The sequence below is a fragment of the Glandiceps talaboti genome, chromosome 3 (genome assembly GCF_964340395.1).
Source record: "Glandiceps talaboti chromosome 3, keGlaTala1.1, whole genome shotgun sequence".
Lineage (NCBI taxonomy): Eukaryota > Metazoa > Hemichordata > Enteropneusta > Spengelidae > Glandiceps > Glandiceps talaboti.
This window is the reverse complement of record NC_135551.1, coordinates 22,541,847-22,564,504: the sequence shown is the minus strand read 5'-3', so window position 1 is coordinate 22,564,504 and position 22,658 is coordinate 22,541,847. Positions and strand designations below refer to the sequence as shown.

Sequence of the window (22,658 nt, the reverse complement as noted above, 5' to 3'; positions counted from 1 at the left end):
ACGATACCCCCTCCCCCCCCCCCCCCACCACCACCACCACCACAATTAAGTACAATTATGTAAATTTGATATCGCAAAGTATATCTTGAACAATTCACTTCATTTTTCCTGCAGATTTTATTCAGTGTGATGACTACTGATAAATCAGAATATTGATACATTCGGGATAATTTTTCACAAATCTACCAACCATAATTATGTTGTAGTTCAGAATGTACTATATCGTAATTTGTGATTTTTTTTTCATATTTGCAAAATAATATATCTTAACAATTTAAGTTGAATTTTCCTACAGATTTAATTCAGTGTGGTGACTGATCATGGTCATAATAATATGCATCTGAGATGATTTCTTTCCCATACCCCCCCCCCCCCCATTTCCACCCCCACCCACCCCATTATGTAGTAGTACAAAATGCGCTGTTTTCTCATCATCAAATCATTATACAATATACATCTGGGTAGTCTGTGAGATACGACATGTCATGCCACGCTATCACTGTGGTTGAGAACCCTGATAGGGGTGAACAACAAGCCATATCTTACTGTCTAACATTTTGGATGTTTTGGGGTTTTTGTGTTTTTTTTAGAAATCTGCATAGGGGTCCACGTTATTGTCCATGTATTGCTGAAGACCTTGTATTATATTGTATTTATGTTGTGTAACATACAACCATTACTTCATTATATTTAGTACTTATATAGTGTGGATTACAGTAATAGACTACATTTCCTGTTCTTCCCTTGAAAGAAATGTGAGCAGTACAGCTAGCCTTGTGAAAAGCAGGAATGGAATTTGATAACAAAAAGATTTGAACATTACAAGCAAGATTATGGTTAGAAATCAAAGACAAGCAAAAGAAAAGTGAGGCGTAAATCATCAAAAAAAATTACTGCCAACATCTGTTTCAATTTAATGAAACATTTGGTTTAGTACAACCACAAAAATTAGACACCAATTTGTGTATTATATATCTTTATCTAAAAGGAATTCTACCCTCCACCCTCACACCATAAAAATTAATTCAAGTTTAATTGTTAGACAACAGAACATTTTGAAACATTTTAAGGCTGGTCATTTCACAAATATCATACAAAATGGTTTTTTGTGACTACAACACTTTTTCTAGGACTTCTATAGTGGTTGAAATTCAATGCCATTCCAGAAACATAGGAGTTCCTGTGACAAAGTCCATTAAAGGCCCAATTTTAATTAGGAATAAAACTTTTTGGGGATAAAAACAGTTGTCTGGTGGAACTCTAGAACAGGTTGGTCCAGCACAATGAAATAATCCTATGTAATCCTTATGGGTCCACTGATAAGATAGCACTAATGCAAGAATGTGGGACTGAATCATGGGCCTTTAGAATGCCCATTCTGATACATACCTGGTGCAGGTTTGGGTTTTGATGGAGGTGGAGGCTTCTTTGGTTTATCTGGATGCTGAAACTATGACAACAAAAAATTACAAATGAAAATTTGTACTCCTGTAGAATCAAAATTCTTTGGAAGTGTGGCCAGAATTTTCCTTGATGTCTCATCAGTATCGTCAGGGGTGTATGGGCTGTCATCGCGTATCTCAGACAAGAAATGTTTTTAATTTTAAAACTTTCCATACATATCATCAAACAATTTTGAACAGCAATTGTGTTAACTGTAGTCTAGTGTTACCTGTGCATCGATCTCAAGATCTCTCTTTATGTCCGGGTGAAGAGATGATACGATACCACATGCAGCATCTAGATTATGTGAAATGGTACTCTTGCTCAGTGTTTCATCTAAGGATCTTTGATAATGTGCAAATTTAAGATGAGTATGTACCTTATGTCTAGTCACATGCTATTTTTCCTAAGACAATAATGAGTACTGAGTGACAAATACTACAAATTGTTTGCAAACAGAAGTTCACGTGACTCAAGCATGATGGGTTCATCACTTGAAGGAGACAACAACTGGTATAGACATCACATGAACATAAAATGGGAGCCCATTGTGATTTAAGATGTGGTATGGATGTCTTTTTTAATAGAGCCATAACTTTTTGAAGTAATTGAGAAATGAAAGCAACATACATGCACATGATGTGTTTCTGTTTCTTCTTCGATAAGTTTGACAAAGTTATCTGGGAAAACTCCAACTTTGCCATTAGATTCTCCCTTCCACCAGCCTTCGTCCCCTCCATCTTGTGAGAGTACAGAAATGGTATCACCCTCAGTCAATCCAAGTTCATCCGGATTCTCAGCAGTGTACGTAAATAATACTTTAGCTCGTTTTACAGCTAGGAAATGACATAAAGAAAGATATAGTATACATTACACCATGTATAAGCTATTATCTTTGAACAGAAAATATGGATTATATACCCTGGTTATTCTACTTCACAACAACCCTTGTCTACAACACGCATTCTGTAGTGATAGAAATATCAGTCACATTTCCAATCACCATTATTTTTGTTGTTTTTTTTGTCATCAATTATGATTGAGAATGGATTATTATTCCTCAATACCTCTTTTCATTCAACCAGAAAATACTTGTGACCTAAATCTGTTTCACTACTCGTCTAGCAACTTGTAGTGACAAGGCTCCTTAGGTCACTTGTATTTTCCATGGCTAAACAAAGAAAAATATTGGGATTAATATCTAAGTACAGGAAGGTGTTCTGATATCAAATAGTGTTTTTGCTAAGGGTTGGTAACCCTGGTAACAGATGGGGAAGTCAGTCATTTAAAACAGCCATAGTCTTCAATACAGTGTACTATAATTTTTGGTGGGCAACACAGAGAACTACCTCAGGAGCTCAGGCAGATTTTACATCGTACAACTAAGTAAGTTACCATCTTTTTATCAATTTTCAACTTTAACTTGGACTAGAATAACAGTGCTTATTAACCAAAATATTTACATTGAATTATTAATTTTGCCAAATCAGGTGATTTTCAATGTAGACATAACAGATACATAACGTCCAAATATGGTATATTTGTCTGCTCAGGATGCTACAGTTACGGTATATTGTTTACATCATCGAACAGTTAAGGTTTACTCATTTGACCAAAACAACTTTTGATTCACGATTTCTCATTGAGCCAAACAATGTCAGAGATGATTCAATGCCATGTTATGATCTAGATGATATCAACAGCAGGATAATGTGACATTTCTACTTACATTTGCCTTTTTTGGTTGAGTCAGATACTGGTGGTGGTGGAGCTACGTTTCGTTTTAGTGACCCCTGTAAAATAGATACACAATCAATATCAGAGGAAATCATATCTCTACATGTATACAGTAATGATCAGAATTGAAAGTGTGTTGTAATGGATTCCTTGTACATGTACATGTAATACCCACAACTTTTCTCAATATTGAAGGAAACTGCTGATAAATAAGTGACTTTGCAAGATTCTTAAATGATATATAAAGTTATGATTTACATGTATACAGTAAGTTATTCATTATTACATTTTAGTTATTATCCAATGTTTTTCTTTTATTCATTTTTAGATTCCTGGCAAAGGTCCTTTGTGCAGGACAGAAATGTAGAAATACAAAGTTTTAAATTCAACTTCATTGGGAGCAAGTTCTTAGTTATTTCATACCAAACTCAATAAGTTAGACTGCCTACGCTCATCCTTTGTATCAGGTTAAGGAAAGGTTAATCAAATGATAAAGCACAATTTTCTTAATTCTATTATCTTTATTATAGAGTTTGAGCTTTCAATATCACAAGTTCATGTATCTCATCATTTTGTCCTTGGAGATAGCTCCCTCTGTTCTGTAAAACTATGTCTCGTTGCTAGGAATAAAGTATATGATCTCTTGTGACGGAGTAATGACTGAAAGCGGCCTACAATAAAATTCAGTCGAAAGAGTTGGAGAATGAAGCCACACTTTATTGGATTATCAATCATATTTCAAAAAGTAGTGTGTAAAATACGATGTGTCATGCTATGCCAATGATCGGTGGAATAACACAACATATCAAGCAATGTACAGTCTAACCTAGAACAGTATCAATATCAAAGATAATCACCATTATGACATTGTGGTTATGACAAGGACCCAAATACAATTCACTTTCAATTTTCACAGTATATCTATATCACACAGAAAGTTTACATCAACTCCAGACCTGTGTGCCCTCTAATACAAGACAAATTTCTTGTGGATCAAAATGTCAGTAATTTGATTTTCATTTGAGTCACCACGTAATAAGGAATACGGTAGTCTTACAGTAAGACCCCCCAGATGTGCACTTTAGGGGTTGCTGAAAGGTCATGGCAGTACTACTGGGGTTAGCGACCTCACAGGCGACCTTCAACATAAGCAGACTTGCCTGAGTTGTATAGCAGCTAGACTTGGGATAAGGAACAGCAAATTTTGGTGCAACACAAGACATTGTCGTGTGTCAGTGGTACATCAATTTGGCTTAGAGGACACATTGGTCAAGACATGACATGTTAGTGGCCAAAGAGCAAGAAAAACACAAGTCAATTAAATTAATGGTAGTTTTACTTCAACAGTCAGAATCAATCATTACTGAGGAGAATAAAGTGTGATAATATGAAAGTAACACACAGAACACGCTGTAATTAATACATGCATTGCAGAGAACTTGAGAAGTCACACAAATTTAAACTATAGTTTCTGACATGTACATCTAGGTATATAAAAAAACAAAAAAAAATACTCAAAAATGAAGACAAATTTCATTTTATACCAAATATATTTAGTTCTGATCTCGATGCATAATTTATTTAATAAGCATAGTTCATGCACTGAGTTTAGAACTATTACACAAAATAATTCCAGTGCAAGAAAACGATGGATTTGGTTTCATATTTCATGTTTAAGGTAGAATGCACCTCGGAGAAAAAAATTTGAAGTTATTAAAAAATCTCTCCAAACTTTGCCATACAGAAGCTTGCTTCTTGTACTTTTGAAATAATAAAGAGATTTGAGTGTTCACCATCTTGTTTGAAAGGAAATCAACATCTTTTGTTTTCTTATAGCGTACAACACTCTGTATTCGGCGGCCATATTGGATTCTAAAATGGCTTCATTGTGCCTTGTATTTCAAGCATGTGTTTGGTGACCCCCGAATTGTTTTCTTGATTTTAACTGACATTGGGTTTGCCTTTTGTTAACAAAGTACCAGCAAAAAGTTTAAACAGTTTATTTCTGAGGTGCATTTCGTATTAATTAAAGAAATGCACAATGTATATATGGTCTTTATCCATGATGAGTACATCTTGACAGACTCTGAGATAATACAAAGGAATTGTTTATCAGAAATTTAAATAGTCACTATGCAGTGTTTTTGTTAAACACACCCATTTCAGATTAGGATTAAACTCTAGCTGAGACAACTATTATGTCTGGCAGAGCTATACAGAAGAGTTGGTACAGAACAAAAGAATGATCCCACGTACTCCTTATTAAGATAATTAACCTAATGCAATGAACCGGGATTGGCACATAGCCCTTTAAAGTAAGCAAAAGACTAAAATCTACTTATATGAAATAGACATTTCTACTTGGATTCGTTACCAAAAAAAATATCTAATGCATAAACGTTTGTAAATCCTGTCATATTTTTCATCTCTCTGAGTCGAACCAGGGTTCTCATCCACAAATACACTGCATGGGTAACTACTATGAAGATTACACATATGTACAGTAAAGCCAACAAACTGACAGTTGGAATCAACTTCAGTTTGTCCTTTACTGTATCGTTGAGAACAGAATGAAAATCACAAAAGTTACACAGAAATAAAAAGAACTTTGTAACATTTACTGTAGATTATTTTTAAAAATCACACAATACAAAGAATTTAGAGAGTCATTAAGATTGCATAATATTAGTGACTTGAAACGTGCTTTATACAATATCTTGTAGGAAAAATACATGTGGTTTAGCCCTCAAAACATAGAATATTTTATATTTTTACATAACTTTATTTGCACACATGGCAACGGTTGATAAACACAACCATACAAGTACATATATTATATGGTCAAAGTAACAGTGAATATAGATTTTGAGGGGAATGCACACATGGGTCTAGATTGTTAGAGATATCAGAACTTGTACACAGGTTGATCAAAAGATCAACTCAATGTCAAAAGAAGCATTTTTATCATGACATGGTCACCTTTTATGGCATGCAAATCAAAATACATGTATAACAGAATAAAAAAGGTTTCATCCGTAAGAGAATTGTACTTTTAATACAAATACATGTAGCAAAATAACTCAGTAATGTGAAACTCTGTTTTCTCTTTTGACAAGTTTTGATATTTTGACTTTCCCTGTGACGGGTTAAAAACTGGTGGCTTGAAGGATTACCATGTAACTGCTGTTGGAGTCGTGTTCAGTGTGCCTTGCTGTCAACTGTGAAAAAGACGTGAAATACTAGATTGTGAAGTTACTTGAAGTCGTGGGAAATGAAGTAATTATTCTAAACTCTGTGAGAGAACTCAAGTTCCTACACCATGTTAAGGCAGGCTGAATATTGCACTGATAAACAGATCAGTTTCAACTTCGATTGCTTATTAGTTGAGCAACTGATTTGCATACAACCATATATGGTAAATTGTGTCATCAATATGCTGAGCTTTAAGGTGGACTTCATTTCTGATTGGCTTTGAGGTGAACAACTTATTAGCATATATGGAAATTACGTCATCAATATGTTGAGCTTTAATAAATAACTGTTACATTCTTAAATTTCATTTCTGATTGGCTATGAGGTGAACAATTGATTTGCAAATAACCATATATGGAAATTATGCCAGTATGTTATGTTGAGTTTTAAATAGTAATAGCTGTAAATATGATGGCCACATTCAGATTTAGGAATTATCAAGTTTTGTGCCATTTCTGATTGGTGGTAAATTGAACAACTAATTTGCATTGGAAATATACAACCATATATGGTCAATGATGTCATCAATATGTTGACCTTGACCTGTATAAGATTTTAGAGCTATTATTACGTTGAACTTCACTTCTTTTGTAAGAAACATAAAAAATTTAATGAAAGGAGTAAATATAAACAAACTTTTCAGAGTGGTCTTAGAAAATGTCAAAAAATAATAAATATCTGAATATTATCATAACTACGGATTCTTTCAAGAGCTAATGCCAAAACTTTTAAGATGTCTTACAGTTATCACTTCCGACTGAGTTTGTTAGTTTGATTGCAAAAACTTTTATTTCAAGCAATCTAGGACTTAATACAATAAGTTTTTGACATAAACTTCCTTAACATAGTGCAAGAGAACAATTTTAGTAAGAAAATATTCCAGATGGAAGAATTGTCACCACTTTACTTTAATCTGAAGTGACAAGGCCCTTATGTCAGGAATATTTCCCCCAACTCAACTTAACACCAGGATACAAATATATTGGGAATCACAGACAAGGAAGTCCTGTCTGTGTGGGAATGTAATAAACAGTGTCACTGTATAGTGTTATTCACTGGAATAATTTACTAAGCTAGGGGGTGGGGTTGGGGATTCAAAGAAAAACACAGACTAAAGTGAAGAACATTGAGTAAAGAAATTTGTTTTGATGACTACTAAAGTGATGACGGTTGGTGTCTGAAGAAAAATCCAGAATCTATCTGTTGTTACACACGCATATTTGTTTGTAATTCCTCCATAACGACAACCAACTAATTTGAATTGATTTAATTTTCAGAATTGTCAATTTCAAAACTTTTTTTTTAAATTATTCTGCCACACTTACAAGGTACCTTATTTCTACAAGTATATGAGAACCTGTTTTCAAAAACAAAATGAAGTCACAATCATGACAGTGTTCATCTTAAGCAAAGTATAAGAGTTCAAGTAATTTCTCTATGCACCCCACTGATCTCAGAACTTATGAAATTGACATGCATGTACATGCATATAGATACATGTATACACTGGTTTTTGATCTGTTTTTTAGTTTTCTTTAATACTCTTTATTAGATTAGCAATTTGCTTCCATTATCTAAGTGTATCAATGAAGTGAAGACTCCATTAGTTGTATAAGTATTGTAAAAATGATGTCACAAACAAACAAACAAGCAAAACAAACCACAGCTTTGATTACAAGTCATAGACATAGCTAATACCCACCACTCCACAGAAGTTTTTTTTAGTCAATTATAAATCAAATACACCAAAAAACGTTACAAGAATACAAAGAAAGTACTATTTTAGACACACTGTTTTTAACACATCAGAGTCATATTTAGTAGTTTTTTTAAATTCAACAACTTAAGTATGATATTTGTGTTATTGTGTCTTTCACGTACCCTGACAGCTGGGGGAAGCATTATGTAGCTTTCCTTGGAGAGAAATATACAATTGGCCTGCATTAGTATCATTATCTCAACTAACAATCATTTAAAATGTTTTCATTATGCCATATTTTGGTTAGCTGTACCTACCTTGCAACCATTTTGAAAGTATATATGCTGCTAGCATTTAGCTTGTACTGCAATACATGTATACACATTGCTGTCATTTGGCTAGCACTAGTGTGCACGCTCCTAGCACTTGGTTGGATATACAATGTGCACACTGCTACCACTTGTACAATATACTATCTGCACACTGCTAGCACTAGACTAGCACTAGTGTGCACACTGCTAGCACTAGACTAGCACTGCAATGTGCACACTGCTAGCACTAGACTAGCACTACAATGTGCACACTGCTAGCACTAGACTAGCACTTCAATGTGCACACTGCTAGCACTAGACTAGCACTAGTGTGCACACTGCTAGCACTAGACTAGCACTACAGTGTGCACACTGCTAGCACTAGACTAGCACTACAGTGTGCACACTGCTAGCACTAGACTAGCACTACAATGTGCACACTGCTAGCACTAGACTAGCACTACAGTGTGCACACTGCTAGCACTAGACTACCACTACAGGGTGCACACTGCTAGCACTAGACTAGCACTACAAAGTGCACACTGGCACTTGGCTAGCACTACAATGTGCATACTGCTAGCACTTGGCTAGCACAGCAATGTGCACACTGCTAGCACTATACTGTATAGTCTGATACCACTTGGAAAGCAGTATACATAGCATTTGGAGCATTCCTTAGTTCTGGATGTACATTGCTTACACTCAGCTACTTGTAGTACTGCAGTGTGTACAATGTATACTGCAATGCAAGCATCGGTAAGCACTATAAATGTGCACACTGCTGGCACTTGTTTTTCACAAGCGAACATTTTGTTCTTTACCCAAGTATACACATTAACTCATGAAAACTTAATATTCTGACAATGTGAATATTCAAACATGCATTTACATACAATGTAGCACATATTCACAGGCAGCATTTTCTGCAACAATACAGTGCACCATGATACTATGTTATTCACCTTTGACCACTGCAATGATCAGAGATACATTCTCAACCAATTGTATACTTGTATATGTATACCTTACATTTTGTATCTTTGACATGAAACCCATTCACACCAAACACTACTTTAAGCCCAATTAGTGGTAACTGGAATCACTTGGGTTTTTTTTTTTTTAATTCTTGTTTTTACAAATGTTATGGTACATTGTCTTGTCGTGTGCATGTACAAATGTACAGTGTACAGTCACAGTAGCAGCCCGTAAATTTAAAATGTTGTCGGTTAATACTTAATAGTTCAGGCCATTCATTTGTACTGTTTACATACAGATATCAAGTCAGTGTACACAGTGCCATCAATGTAGATAGGTAATACTGTAAACTGATTAGGATTGAACAGTTGCCAGTAAAGATCTGGTATTTTTATGACAAAAATTAATAACAAACAGTAAACAGTTACATCTACTTGGGTTGAATTAGAATGCCGTTATGGAAATACAAACTTTCATACATTGAATTGCTTCTGATATTTTTACACTATATAATGGAAATCATAAACAAAGTGATGCTGTACTGTAACTAACCTGTTTTTTACCCTCTAACACTATGGTCTTTTCTTCAGATGGTGATCGTGATGAGGGTAAGACTGGAGGAGGTTGTGTTCCCCTCTCTAATGTGTTTCCTGTTTTCCTCAATTTTGGTGCACCATTTTTGAAAATATCACCGAGTCCCACTCCTCCAACTATTTTTTTCTTCGGTGGAACTTCAACAGTTGGACTGGTGGCCTCTGTGGTGTGAAGACATATCCATAAGTCACTGACAACATTATGCCTTAGTTAAATATACATGTATGATTGTACATTTACAGTGCATTGCAGATGATGTTTACTCTCTCTGGTTGCTACAATCACACACAGAAACCAATAAGGAACTACGCATCCTAAACTTTAAGATGGCAAGATTGAATTAAACTTACTACATCTAGGCACAGACATGCCTGTACATTTGTACATTGTAATCTGTCCTTTGCAGCATTCATTTGATGTCTACATGCATGGTGACACATTTACTTAATTTCAGAAAGAGTGAACAGTAATCTGAAATGAGCTGTAGGTACTTCTGCGCCATGTCTAGAGTCAATATTCATTTGATGTCTACTTGGTGGCACATTAGTTCATTTCAGAGAGAGTGAACAGTGATCTGATACGCGCTATATGTACTTCTGTAGGCCATGTGTGGAGTCATAATATTAAGAACACAGGTGAAATATACAAGTAGTCACTCTGGACCAGTACATTTGTACATAGTGCAACATTTCAATCCATCTACTGTGGACAGATCAATGTCACCGTCAATTAAAATTTACCATGGCAAAGTAACTTTATTTCACTGTCCAATTTGATTCTTGGAACCGTTAAGTTTAACAATATATTATCCAGGAATACATGTGTCCTTTTGTAACAAAAACAAAGATTTCATCTGTCTGGAAACGTGCATGACTCCCTAAGTTTATGTAAATGAAAGCCAATGTTTCTCAAGCTCAGGAACCAACTGATTTGTTAGCTTTTTTAGGAAAAAGAGAACTTTTACACAACGTTATGTAGTTATCATATACAGTATTCAGTTTTCTATAATAAATTTCTCTAAAATTCTACAATGTTGTAAAAACTGAGGGGGAGACATTTTTTTGTAAACTGGTTGCTATAGTAACAGTAAATGACACACTTACTTTCTTTATTTGTTTCTTCTCCTTTGTCTTCAGTCTTGGCACTATGACCTTTTTCCTCTACAATTTCGACAAAGTTAGACGGAAAGACCCCGACTTTTCCATTGAGTTTTCCTTCCCACCATCCAGGTTCTTCCTGTTTTGTGACCTCTACTAATTCACCTAGTTTCAATTCCAATTCATCCTCATTCTGTGGTGTGTAACTGTACGTCACTTTGGCCCGTTTCTGCCTCAATTTGTCGGCTCCAGCTTCAATCAAATCACACAAAAATGACAATTCAGTGTACAGAACACAAAATTACCGCAAACTGCAATTGTGTAAAGGATAGTGCGATGCAGGTTTTCTCCCATCATAGCACAGTTTATAGAAAGTGGTGGTACCGTTTAAAATATAAAATGTAGTACTACTACATGACACTAGTGGTCATGGGTTATCTTTCATACATGTACCAGCTTATGTTGAGAATCACAATTTGAAAATGTGTGCCCAATAAACTGTTACAACTATGACATTATTCAAATAAAGTCATTATGTAAGTGAACACTCTCAGCTGAGATGAACACAGGAGTTAACACATGAAGCATGTGACGCTGTGATGTGTGCATGTGATAATTTACATTGTACCTTTAATTATACAAGTATTTGATAATGACTTTTGGGGGTGTGGTTTACTGTGTGTGTGTATGTATCTATGTATGTACGACATGTACATGTATGTATGTATGTATGTATGTATGTATTTATGTATGTATGTATGTATGTATGTATGTATGTATGTATGTATGTATGTATGTATGTATGTATGTATGTATTTATGTATGTATGTATGTATGTATGTATGTATGTATGTATGTATGTATGTATGTATGTATGTATATGTGTATGTATGTATGTATGTATGTATGTATGTATGTATGTATGTATGTATGTATGTATGTATGTGTGTGTGTGTATGTATGTATGTATGTATGTATGTATGTATGTATGTATGTATGTACGACATGTACATGTATGTGTGTGTATGTATGTATGTATGTATGTATGTATGTATGTATGTATGTATGTATGTATGTATGTATGTATGTATGTATGTATGATAAACTGTAGTATACACCACAATAAGAACCTAAGGTCATATGATTGTGCACGCAAAGTTCCAAGCCAGTGACCAGAGCTTAAACTTCATGCATGGATTTTCACAAGAATGTCTGAATTGCATTGTACATGTAATAGTTTATATTATACATAGCATCTAGTTATGAATGCTAAATGAAATGTTCATATTTGGGTCAGGTACATATAGTTCTCTTTTTGAAGGAAGAAGTAACCATAAAAAAAGTCAGCTGATACATGTACATGACATACTATATACAATTTTTTTTTTGTAACTCTTACATAATATAATAACCATACATTGTATATGTTGAATTTTCACTGGAACAATGCACAAATAAATTCTAACAGCTTTTTGATCAAGTGTGTGTGTGTGTGTGTGTGTGTGTGTGTGTGTGTGTGTGTGTGTGTGTGTGTGTGTGTGTGTGTGACTTCATGAATATGATACAAGAAGTTCACTTCTCTGTGTTTTATTCCTAGCATACATTTCCTGCTTTCATTTGGCATGAAGATCGACTTACATCAGACAATAACACGTAGTGAAACTTATGGTTCTCTCATGAGAATACACAGATGTTGATCAAAAATTTACTTCACTTATTGATGTGTACAGGACACTAGTGGAAGTTTTCACTATCTAACTAAGTGAGTGAGATACTGATAAGCTAACTTTGATCACTCAATGCACCCCTCCACCCCACCCCCCTCCCCCACCCCCATGAAGAGACAAGAATTTCCTGTTTATCTTCCTTGATTAGGTACGTTGCTTTTCAGTGATACATACATGTACTCATAATGTGTATTCTGCATCTGAACATGTCCATGTAAATATCTGTAAATTCAAATAACTATGACATTACATTTTTTGTATAACTCAGCATTGTATAAAAGTGTCAATATGCCATAGTCTGGTTATCAGAAAGATAAAAAGATTTCATGGTTTGGCCACTAGGAGTGCTGTTTGCAGGCCTTTCTTGTAGCTGTTTTTGTTTTTTGTGGGTTTTTTTGTTTGGTTGTTTTTTTTTTTACGTTTTTTGTGGTTTTTTGAGGGTTTTTTTGTTTGGTTTTTTTTTTTTTTACGTTTTTTTGTGTTTTTTTTGTTGTTTTTTTGTTTTGTGTTTTTTGTGTTTTTTTGTTTTTTTGGGGGTGTTTTTTTTTAAGTGTGTGGGGCGGGTGGGGGGGACACAGAAGCAAGGGCCAGAATAGTTGAGTATTGTAGCATAAGACAGCAGACAATAGTTATATTACTCATTTTCTATGTTGTCCTCACTATATTATTTCTTAGTGACTACCTATAATCAAAATGTGCCTAACCAACCACTATTGTTATGATCCTGGACATAATGTGTAATGCTTCCAGTGCAGTCAGAGCGAAAATCTTGGTCCTCACTTTGCCAAATCTACCTGTGAAAAGGCCTGAACATCATCACTACATGTGGAACTGGAATATGGAGTATTGCAATCATGGCTTTGTTGAGCCAGTGAAATCATGATCTATACCGTACAACATGGTAGGATATATATCATGTATATGTGTACATACGTCTTTTTATATCTTTTGGAGGAGCTTTGTCTTTGTCATCTTCTACTTCTACTGTTGGTGGTGAACTTGTACTGTTTCTGTTTGATGGAGAGCTCTTAGGTTTAATGATCTAGGGAAAAATAAACACACCATGTCATACATCAGTAAACCAGTCCTATGTACATGTACCGGTACACATACATGAATATTATTATACATTTGTACTTGCATCTGGACAAGTTCTGCAATCATTTGACATTAGTGTCCCCATCACTGTATCACTACAAAATGTTCAGAGTAAAGTACCAAAAATGTTTGTCAGCTTCGTAGATCAAATGATGAATCTGTGTAAGTCATTAGTGATACAATGTAAAGTAATGTACATGTACAAATGTACATTGTACATGTAGGTACATATCTTGCACTATACATGTACATCGTACTACATGTATATGAAAACTTATCGAGATTTATTTTCATTTTACCAGGAGTATTTTGAAAGGTCATAATTTTTGGGGAAATACGTAATGTTCAATATTGAAAACCAAGTAATAAAAATAAAGTCAGTGTGTTTATCAATAATGTACATGTACTGTACCTTGACAAAATTGTCTGGAAACATTCCCTTTTTTCCATTGACTTCACCTTCCCACCATCCTCCCTCCTGTGTTTCTATATTTGTGATAATGTCTCCAACCTGTAGACTCAACTCATCTTCTGCTTCAGCAGTGTAGTCATACTCCACCACTGCTTCCACTGTCACGATAAAAAAGATAAAATGTAACATTAACACAAGTTGAATTATGTGTACCTGCAATAGCATTTTACCTCATGCTAGGGGGTCAAAATAGAACAAAGTCAACTTGGGCCAAAAAAATAAAAGGATTTGTTCACGTGTCATCCAAAATCATGCGTGTCACATGTTTTTATTTCATTTTCCCGTTTTCGCCAACATCTACTAACAAGTACAGATGAGACCAATTATCATTGTCACTGGTCAGTATGTGGAGTAAACAGTTGTCAGTTATTCAGTCATTGCCTCATAAAATAATGATAAAATAACAGAACTTCAGCACTCAACTGCAACATAATGGGGGATCATGTAACATTCCAGGATGCATGTACATGTACATTGTATCTGGTACAAGTGCAATAAATATTAACTACGTGTACATGTAGATCAAATTATTCAGAACAAGGAAATTAATGTGCATAAGACTAGGATTTTCAGTTTATATCATAATAGTTTGAAATTTGATAACATTCTAAATGTTTTACTTGATACTTTATTTCCTGTTGTAAATTGTCCACAAACAAATTTCTCAAGTTTTTGTGACAGAGTATTTATAATTTGGTTTAGAATATCAAGATAAGTCAACACTAGAAGACTGGTACATGTACATACTACATGCTTCTACCCTTCACAATGTATAACCCATTGGTATGTGTAAGGTAAACAATAATGACACCCTAATTAGCCTAAGTCTCTGTAATTTCTCACTCCCTTTACAGTATGTGGAATGACATTGTTTGTTGCATGTGGTACAATGAATTTCACAATACTGTTCAGCTTTTCTGTTTCATCTCTTAGAAATCAACAAGAAACTACATGTGCTACACTTCAACAGCAAGATAACATTTTTTGCTACATTTTGTCTAATTGAAATAAACCATTTAAATGTATACTACAGCAACCCCATGCAGACATCCGGGTGCCAGTGTTTTTCTTAGTCACCTGATGAAGGGTGGATAAACTGTCCTTTGCGGTGTTCATTTGATGTCTGTATGGTGGCACGTGTAGTTCATTTTGCTTAGACAAAAACTGTAGCAAGAAACTGTACTCATTCAATCTTGCTACATCATAAATGTATCTTTTAAGTGTACATTTTGTAGCATGTCTAGTTTCTTGTTGGTTTCTGCGTGGTTGTATCAAACAGAAAAGCTGAACGGCGTTGTGAAATTCACTGTATATGTAAGAAACACACATGTACAGTGTAGAGTAACACAGCATGATGTGTTCTTCCAGAAACAAGTGCAATGTTACATAATACATGTACATAATTCATATACAATGTCAACATACATGATGTACAACGTACATGATACTATATACATTTACAGTGTACATTTGTGCACATGCATACATGTAGTGATGTAGATGTGAGTTGTCCAAGTAATACAATGAAATTGTTTCTAAAAATATAAATGTATCTGTACACACATGTATTCAAAACTTGAATATTATTGAAATTCGCATGTAAAAAAATACTATGCAAATGTATATACAATGTTGATACCTTTACACTTTACAATGTAAATAGAGTACAAATGCACTCAACTCAGAGTCAGACACAACATTCTTCACTTTTCTTGATATTCAAAATGCATATGTATACATGTACACGTATAGTACATGTACAATTACAAAGCATAAACAATGAGGAAAAATACACAGATATTTATATTACATGTATGTTTCAGTTATTTACTGTAACCTTTTCTTGACCTTACAGCATTAAAACTTTACTCAATTGGTCAATATGACATCCAAAGTTCACTTCAAGAAGAGGGTGATTGTTTGGGTAGTACTTGTCACCATGGTAACAAGTACTTCTCATGTGAACATATACATTGTACATACTACTATGATACAGTATGCATATACACATGTACATGGAAGGACTGCTTTTGAACAATTTCATTTCATTTCAAGGAAATTTAATTTGTTGTGAAAAATTAATTAAAGCATTTGACCTGGAATTTTAAGGTCATATTAAAATGTACAGTACATGTACATTTTGTATACATGTACATGCTCACTGAGTTTAAAATTTAAAACAAAAGAAACAGAAAATTTGCCAAAAATATAACAAAGTAAATTTCGTTCTATACATGTACATGTACACAGCTTTATTGCATTCTTATAGTCCAATTTTTCCCTGCTAATCCTAAATTTTGGAAGAGCATTTTATGAAAAATGATATTAGATTTTGAAGAAATTATGGAAAAGTTAATGTAAATTTGTGATAACTTTTGACATTACAAAATACTCTAAGAACATCCCTTGATGGTGCTTATGAGAAGTGGGCAAAAATTAGGAATTTGCTTCCAAGAAATGTTTGAGTAGAAATTTTTATTAATTAGTATACAATGTACATGTCCAATGTTACTCTCAGAACAGCTGTGCATTTCAGGTGATTGGTACTGAATGATCATTAGGCCTAAAAAAAAAATAATGTGGATCCGATTACACTCAATTTTAGAATAGGTGGGGTAGGTAGATTTTTTTTTTGATTTTTTTTTTCATATGTGAGTGTCTCGTTCAGGTAGTAATGTTTTCCGTTGTTTCCCATATGGTCTCTGTGTTATTGGTTTCTTACCATCAGATGTACAGCCATTACAGATTACATTGTCTTTTTAAGTTGTCACCTTGATGTCAGTTTCTGCATCCACTATTTCTTACAAGACTTCACAATTTTGTTATTCGAATACGTAAAAAAAAGTTATGGGTTGGCGTGAAAAACTAGATGAGGTCGGGTAACCAAAACCAAACAATTTTTTTAAGGCCTTATGTTCAAAATCATCAAGTGAGTATAATACCTTAATGGTCATGCATTGTACATGTACATATTGTATACAAGTGAATGTAACAAATTAGACAGTAAGAATAAGATACGGTGTATGTGTTGTTATGAGTGCTTGCTGATACCATGGCACATATGCCTGTATCTTACAGACTAATAACAAATAGAATATGCATATACTTATTACATTTTGTATACACAGCTATAAGAACAAACTCCCTAATTCCTGACCAACTTGTGTTTTGTGTTTTATTTTACTCTCATGGTGAAGTGTTGTGTTATCATGTCCAGACATATCAGTTGATGTGGCCTTATCAGAACAGCACGGTTCAGGAACCAGGAAGGAACTGGCATTCATGAAAGGTCAGACACAGTATTAGGTATTGTATACATTGTATAGTGACATACATGTAGTGAATAAACCTTTCATATTGCAAGCAACAGTCCATTTGCACATGTGTACATTTGTACATGTACATGTACCACAGGTCAAAGGTCAATATTTCATCGACATACATGTACATGTACATCTGTCTGTCTCTCCGTTACTGTGGTAGGTGTATATATTGAAATATTGTAGGTGTGTATAATATATTCTGACAAATTGTAATTGCAGTAGTACTGTACATGTTAAATAGAATAAAGAAATATAATTTATTTTATTGCTATTTCTGTGTTTGGAACTAATGCAAAATAAGCAAGGAAATTAACAGCATTTAATTTATATTTGTTGGTTGTATAATATTCTGTATCAACTTTGACATGAAGCCCTACATCAAGTGAGGAGACAGCTGAAGGACACAGAGTGATCAAGAAAAAAAATATCATGTATGTTCAAATTGCTTATTTTGGTGAAATATACAATGTACAGGTAGAGTAACATACAATTTACATATATCAGTATATTTTCATAATGTACAAAATGTAGATTGATCTTGGCTGCAGTACATGTACAATGTACATGTAGGTTACATGAACAATGTACAATGTACAATGTATACATGTAGCCTACTGTACAGTCAAGTCATAGTCATTCTCACAAACTAGAGCACATTTTTTCCGCTGATGCAAACGAAAAATCTTTGCATCTGTTAAGCGCTGTCGTAAAGTGGTTTACGCTGATGGTTGTGTGTGGATTTTAACAATACTGTGGAGTGACGTAGTCAAAATTCACACATGACTTGATTCCAGGCTGACATGTATATGTACATGTATATGTATATGTGTAGTAATTTGTACATGTGTACATATCATGTACATGTACATGTATATCCAAATTCCTTCTGTATAAATATACACTTGTGTTTTTTCCATGCACATAGGGTCTTGACCACAGGCACTTGTTGTTTCCCCAAGATATGTTTCTGAATACAATAAAACATCGATAATATTGAGATACTCGGCAAAAAATATATGAAAGGGGTAAAATAACATGGGTTTCTCAGATCATGTAAGTCCACACACCGAGAAATATACATGTAAGCATTTCTATTTTGCAGTGACATTATTATTTGCCAAATATCTCAATATCACTGATATTTTATTGTATACTGAAACATATCTTGGCGAAACATACAATGTACATGTAACAAGTGCCTGTGGTCTTGGCTGTGTATGATAAGATTGTACCTGTATAAAATGACTTCTAATCAAAAGACATTCCATTCATACACTAGGCATTCTAATACAATGTAATGTGTCATAGTTACTTCTTTATCTTTGATAGATAAGATTGTAAGAGATACCTATATTGTACATACATGTAGGTACAACTTTAACATGACATAAACATGTACCTTTGCACATACATGATGTATCACATAATAATATACATGTACATTTGTACATTGTACATGTAATACACACAGCACACTAGTCTTACATGTAGTACATGTAAGTTCCATGTGAATATAAACCATTATATAAGTTGATGAATCAATCATGCACACATACATACATGTACAACTTCCTTTTTCAAATTCCAGGAAAAACGCAAATTTTGTGAGAAAGAAACCAAAGTCCTCATTTTCACAGATCCTGTTCTAAGGAAATGAAACAATCTGCAATGATTAAACTATTGAGGTCTAAGAATTTGTTCAAGGCCTTACTTATACACATCTAGTAGTCCCATTCCCATAGGACAATAAAGAATATTATGTTTTTGATTACATATGATTGCGTTCTACTTTTGTACAATTCTGGCAAAACTGATATTTATAGTGCAATTAACTTTATCATACTTGATCAGTAATAATATCAGCATGCGCATGTGTACATACATGTATATATAAATTGTATATCTATTAAGGTATTTTCAATCCATTAGACAAATTGACTACTATTCCCACTGGACTATGCCATTAGTTCTGTGTATATAGAGTTACACATGTGATGACAAAGCACATACCAATGCACTGATGCATGTGGGTTGATTCTCATCAATTTCCTCACCTTTCTTCCTTATTTTTACTTTGTCTTGGGTGACATGTTATATATCATTATTAATCATCATGTTCTTGTAGACAAAGATATAGTTTGTATATGTTACATGTACATGTACATGTACATAGCGGGAATAAAGTGTCTACCTTGAGGTACATGTACATGTACAACTACATGTAGACTCACTTTCAGACACTGGGTTCACTGAAGTCTTTATTTCACATTAACTTGAACATTTTCAAGAATTATTACACAAATACAGGAGAGTCACAGAACCCGTCAGTAGACAGGCTAGTACATTCTCGGGCATATATATCTCTTCGTTCCACCAATAAAATTTCTAGTACAATGTACATGTACATCTACAATGTAAGGGGCCTTGTCACTAATTGTCGAGTGACTTGTAGTGACAAAACTTACATGTCGGTATGCGAGTATTTTCAGGCTGAATGAAGAACAATATTGGGGAATAATATAATTACAGAATGTATACCTCTACAAGCTATAATTTATGAAATATTTCTAAAAATTTGGAATTGGAATGCTTTGACGCCATACTTCAAGCACTGCCGTGCAAAACCAGTGATGTACATGTACACATGTAGACACAGGTTGTCGTGATGGAGAACGACCAGGGTACAAAATGTTCATGTGTACAATCCATAGTTTCTGTTCAAATATAATAACATGGCTTGTTCACTTCATACATTTTTTTAATTTGTTGTATTGTACAATACATGATACATATGTACACAGTCACTACATGTAAATACATTTGTAAATTTGGATGCACAGTACACATACATGTACAGGGATATAAAATTGTTAATAAATCACAAAACTGTCCCAAAAAATGTTCCATTTACAGTTTGTCAGTTTTTTAATCTGTGTTTGTTATGTAGTTACATACCGGTACATGTATGTAGTTTTGTAGGTCTGTCTGTCTGTTTGTCTCTCAGTATTGACGTGTTCCAGTACATGAGTCCAATATTTTGATTTTGTCACAGACTCATAATACTAACAGCAGCTGTGAGTTCTGATGAAACCTGTACAGGCTTGCTTTCAAAGATTACACCTTGCTATGCTATACATGTTGTATTTATAATGTACATTTACAATGTATGTAAATATACACTGTAGTATGGTTTGATTAAAGTGAACAGCACTCAACTGAAAGCTTTATATTAATATGGTCCTCAATATTTTTTTGGTTTGGATCATTATTTACAGTTGGAGATCAACATATTTGATGAAATTAAAGAATTTCCTGTTTCCTACAGATTTCAAACCACCAAAATAGAAATCAATATATGTGTGGTAAAATTTCATGAGTTTCCTGTATCAGTATCAAGGAGTAACCTAGAAGATAAAACCCTGACAACACAGACTGAAGATCTGATTACACATTTTGTCAATTGTACAATGACATTGTATGTGTACAGTGCATGTACTTCCTTTCTTTTAATTTTAGTAACCTCGTTTAATTATTTATCAGATAACCAACGGGATCGGGAGCTCGTCCCATTTATAGGCTCCTTTGGTTCAGTGTTGTTAGTGCAGGAGGAAACCGAAGTATCCGGGGAAAACCTGCATTGTACGGTAGAGTCAAACTGAATGACACTCTTCTTACTTACAGCGTGGTAAATTTAATCAAACCCTGAATGGGTTCAAACCCCGACCGTAGTGGTAAGAGGCAAGTGGTTTAACCACTCGGCCACCGACAACCCAATATAACACAAACTTTAAATTGTTTAGTAAAACGTACATGTATGTGCACTGTATACAATGTACAATGTACATCTCAAACAAACCATATCTGCCAATTTTAATAAACCTACATGTACATGTATCTGTACATTTGTACATGTACATGTACATGTATCTTAGTGAGGTCGCATGATGCAGGATTGATGAAAGTGACTTTTCTGGGTCCCAAAGCATACAAATGTATTTATGTACAATGTAACAAAATGCAGCTGAGAAACAAATGTAAAACCAACTTTGCCTTTCTTCCTCTTAAAAGATAACCCAGAAACTTGGTATTTACAATCATATACTGGCTGGCAAATGCTATCAAATTGCTATGGAAACTAATTGAAAGCCTAGATGAAATATCTGAACACAGAGACTTTACTCATTTATCAACATTAGCAATAACACAGACATTAATAAAATATTTTGTTTTCGAAATGATGAGATCATCGATATCTATATAATACTAATTAATCAATACAATGTACTATGTACATTGTAGCTTCTCAAACACACAATTGCCATCATGGTAGAATGATTTAATCAATGCAATCCAAGGACATGATAAAATGAACACAAATGTCTCTCTATATAATAAGTACATTTTTATACTGCACATGTAGACTATTCCATCATTATAAAAGGTTAATTTCTGATTTCATTGATGCTATGATAATTCATGTAGTTTTGTCATTTCAAATGTATATCACAGTTCTCTTTCAATCGGTCTGTTATCTACATGTACATTTTGTATGTTGCCCTGTTCTCCAGTGGCAAAATGACAGTATGCATTGTATCATGTGGATGATGATGTACAAGTACATGTATTAATACTGTACATGTACATTTAGTTACAATTTCATAGAATCCATGCTGTCCTGTTCTACATTGATAAAATGCCCTGTTTCTACATGTAATTAAAATAGAATCCATGCTGTCCTATTCTACATTGATAAAATGTCATGTTTATAATTTTACATACATGTAGTATCCATGCTGTCCTGTTCTACGGTGACAAAACGCGCTGTTTACAATTTAATAGGATCCATGCTGTCCTGTTCTACAGTGATAAAATGCCATGTTTATAATTTAATAGGATCCATGCTGTCCTGTTCTATAGTGATAAAATGCCA

The 22,658-nt window shown here is 34.1% G+C and overlaps 1 protein-coding gene across 1 annotated transcript in view; it reads right to left on the bottom strand.

Moving 5' to 3' along the window:
• LOC144432617 (SH3 domain-containing kinase-binding protein 1-like) overlaps positions 1 to 22,658 on the bottom strand; it is a 37,188-nt gene that overhangs the window by 6,785 nt on the left and 7,745 nt on the right. The window contains exons 2-8 of the mRNA XM_078120878.1: positions 14,346 to 14,503; positions 13,769 to 13,877; positions 11,115 to 11,360; positions 9,970 to 10,172; positions 3,173 to 3,236; positions 2,074 to 2,279; positions 1,390 to 1,450 (exon numbers count right to left, since the gene is read on the bottom strand). Of these exons, the coding sequence (XP_077977004.1) occupies positions 1,390 to 1,450; positions 2,074 to 2,279; positions 3,173 to 3,236; positions 9,970 to 10,172; positions 11,115 to 11,360; positions 13,769 to 13,877; positions 14,346 to 14,503 (1,047 nt within the window). The remainder of the gene's footprint in view (positions 1 to 1,389; positions 1,451 to 2,073; positions 2,280 to 3,172; positions 3,237 to 9,969; positions 10,173 to 11,114; positions 11,361 to 13,768; positions 13,878 to 14,345; positions 14,504 to 22,658) is intronic.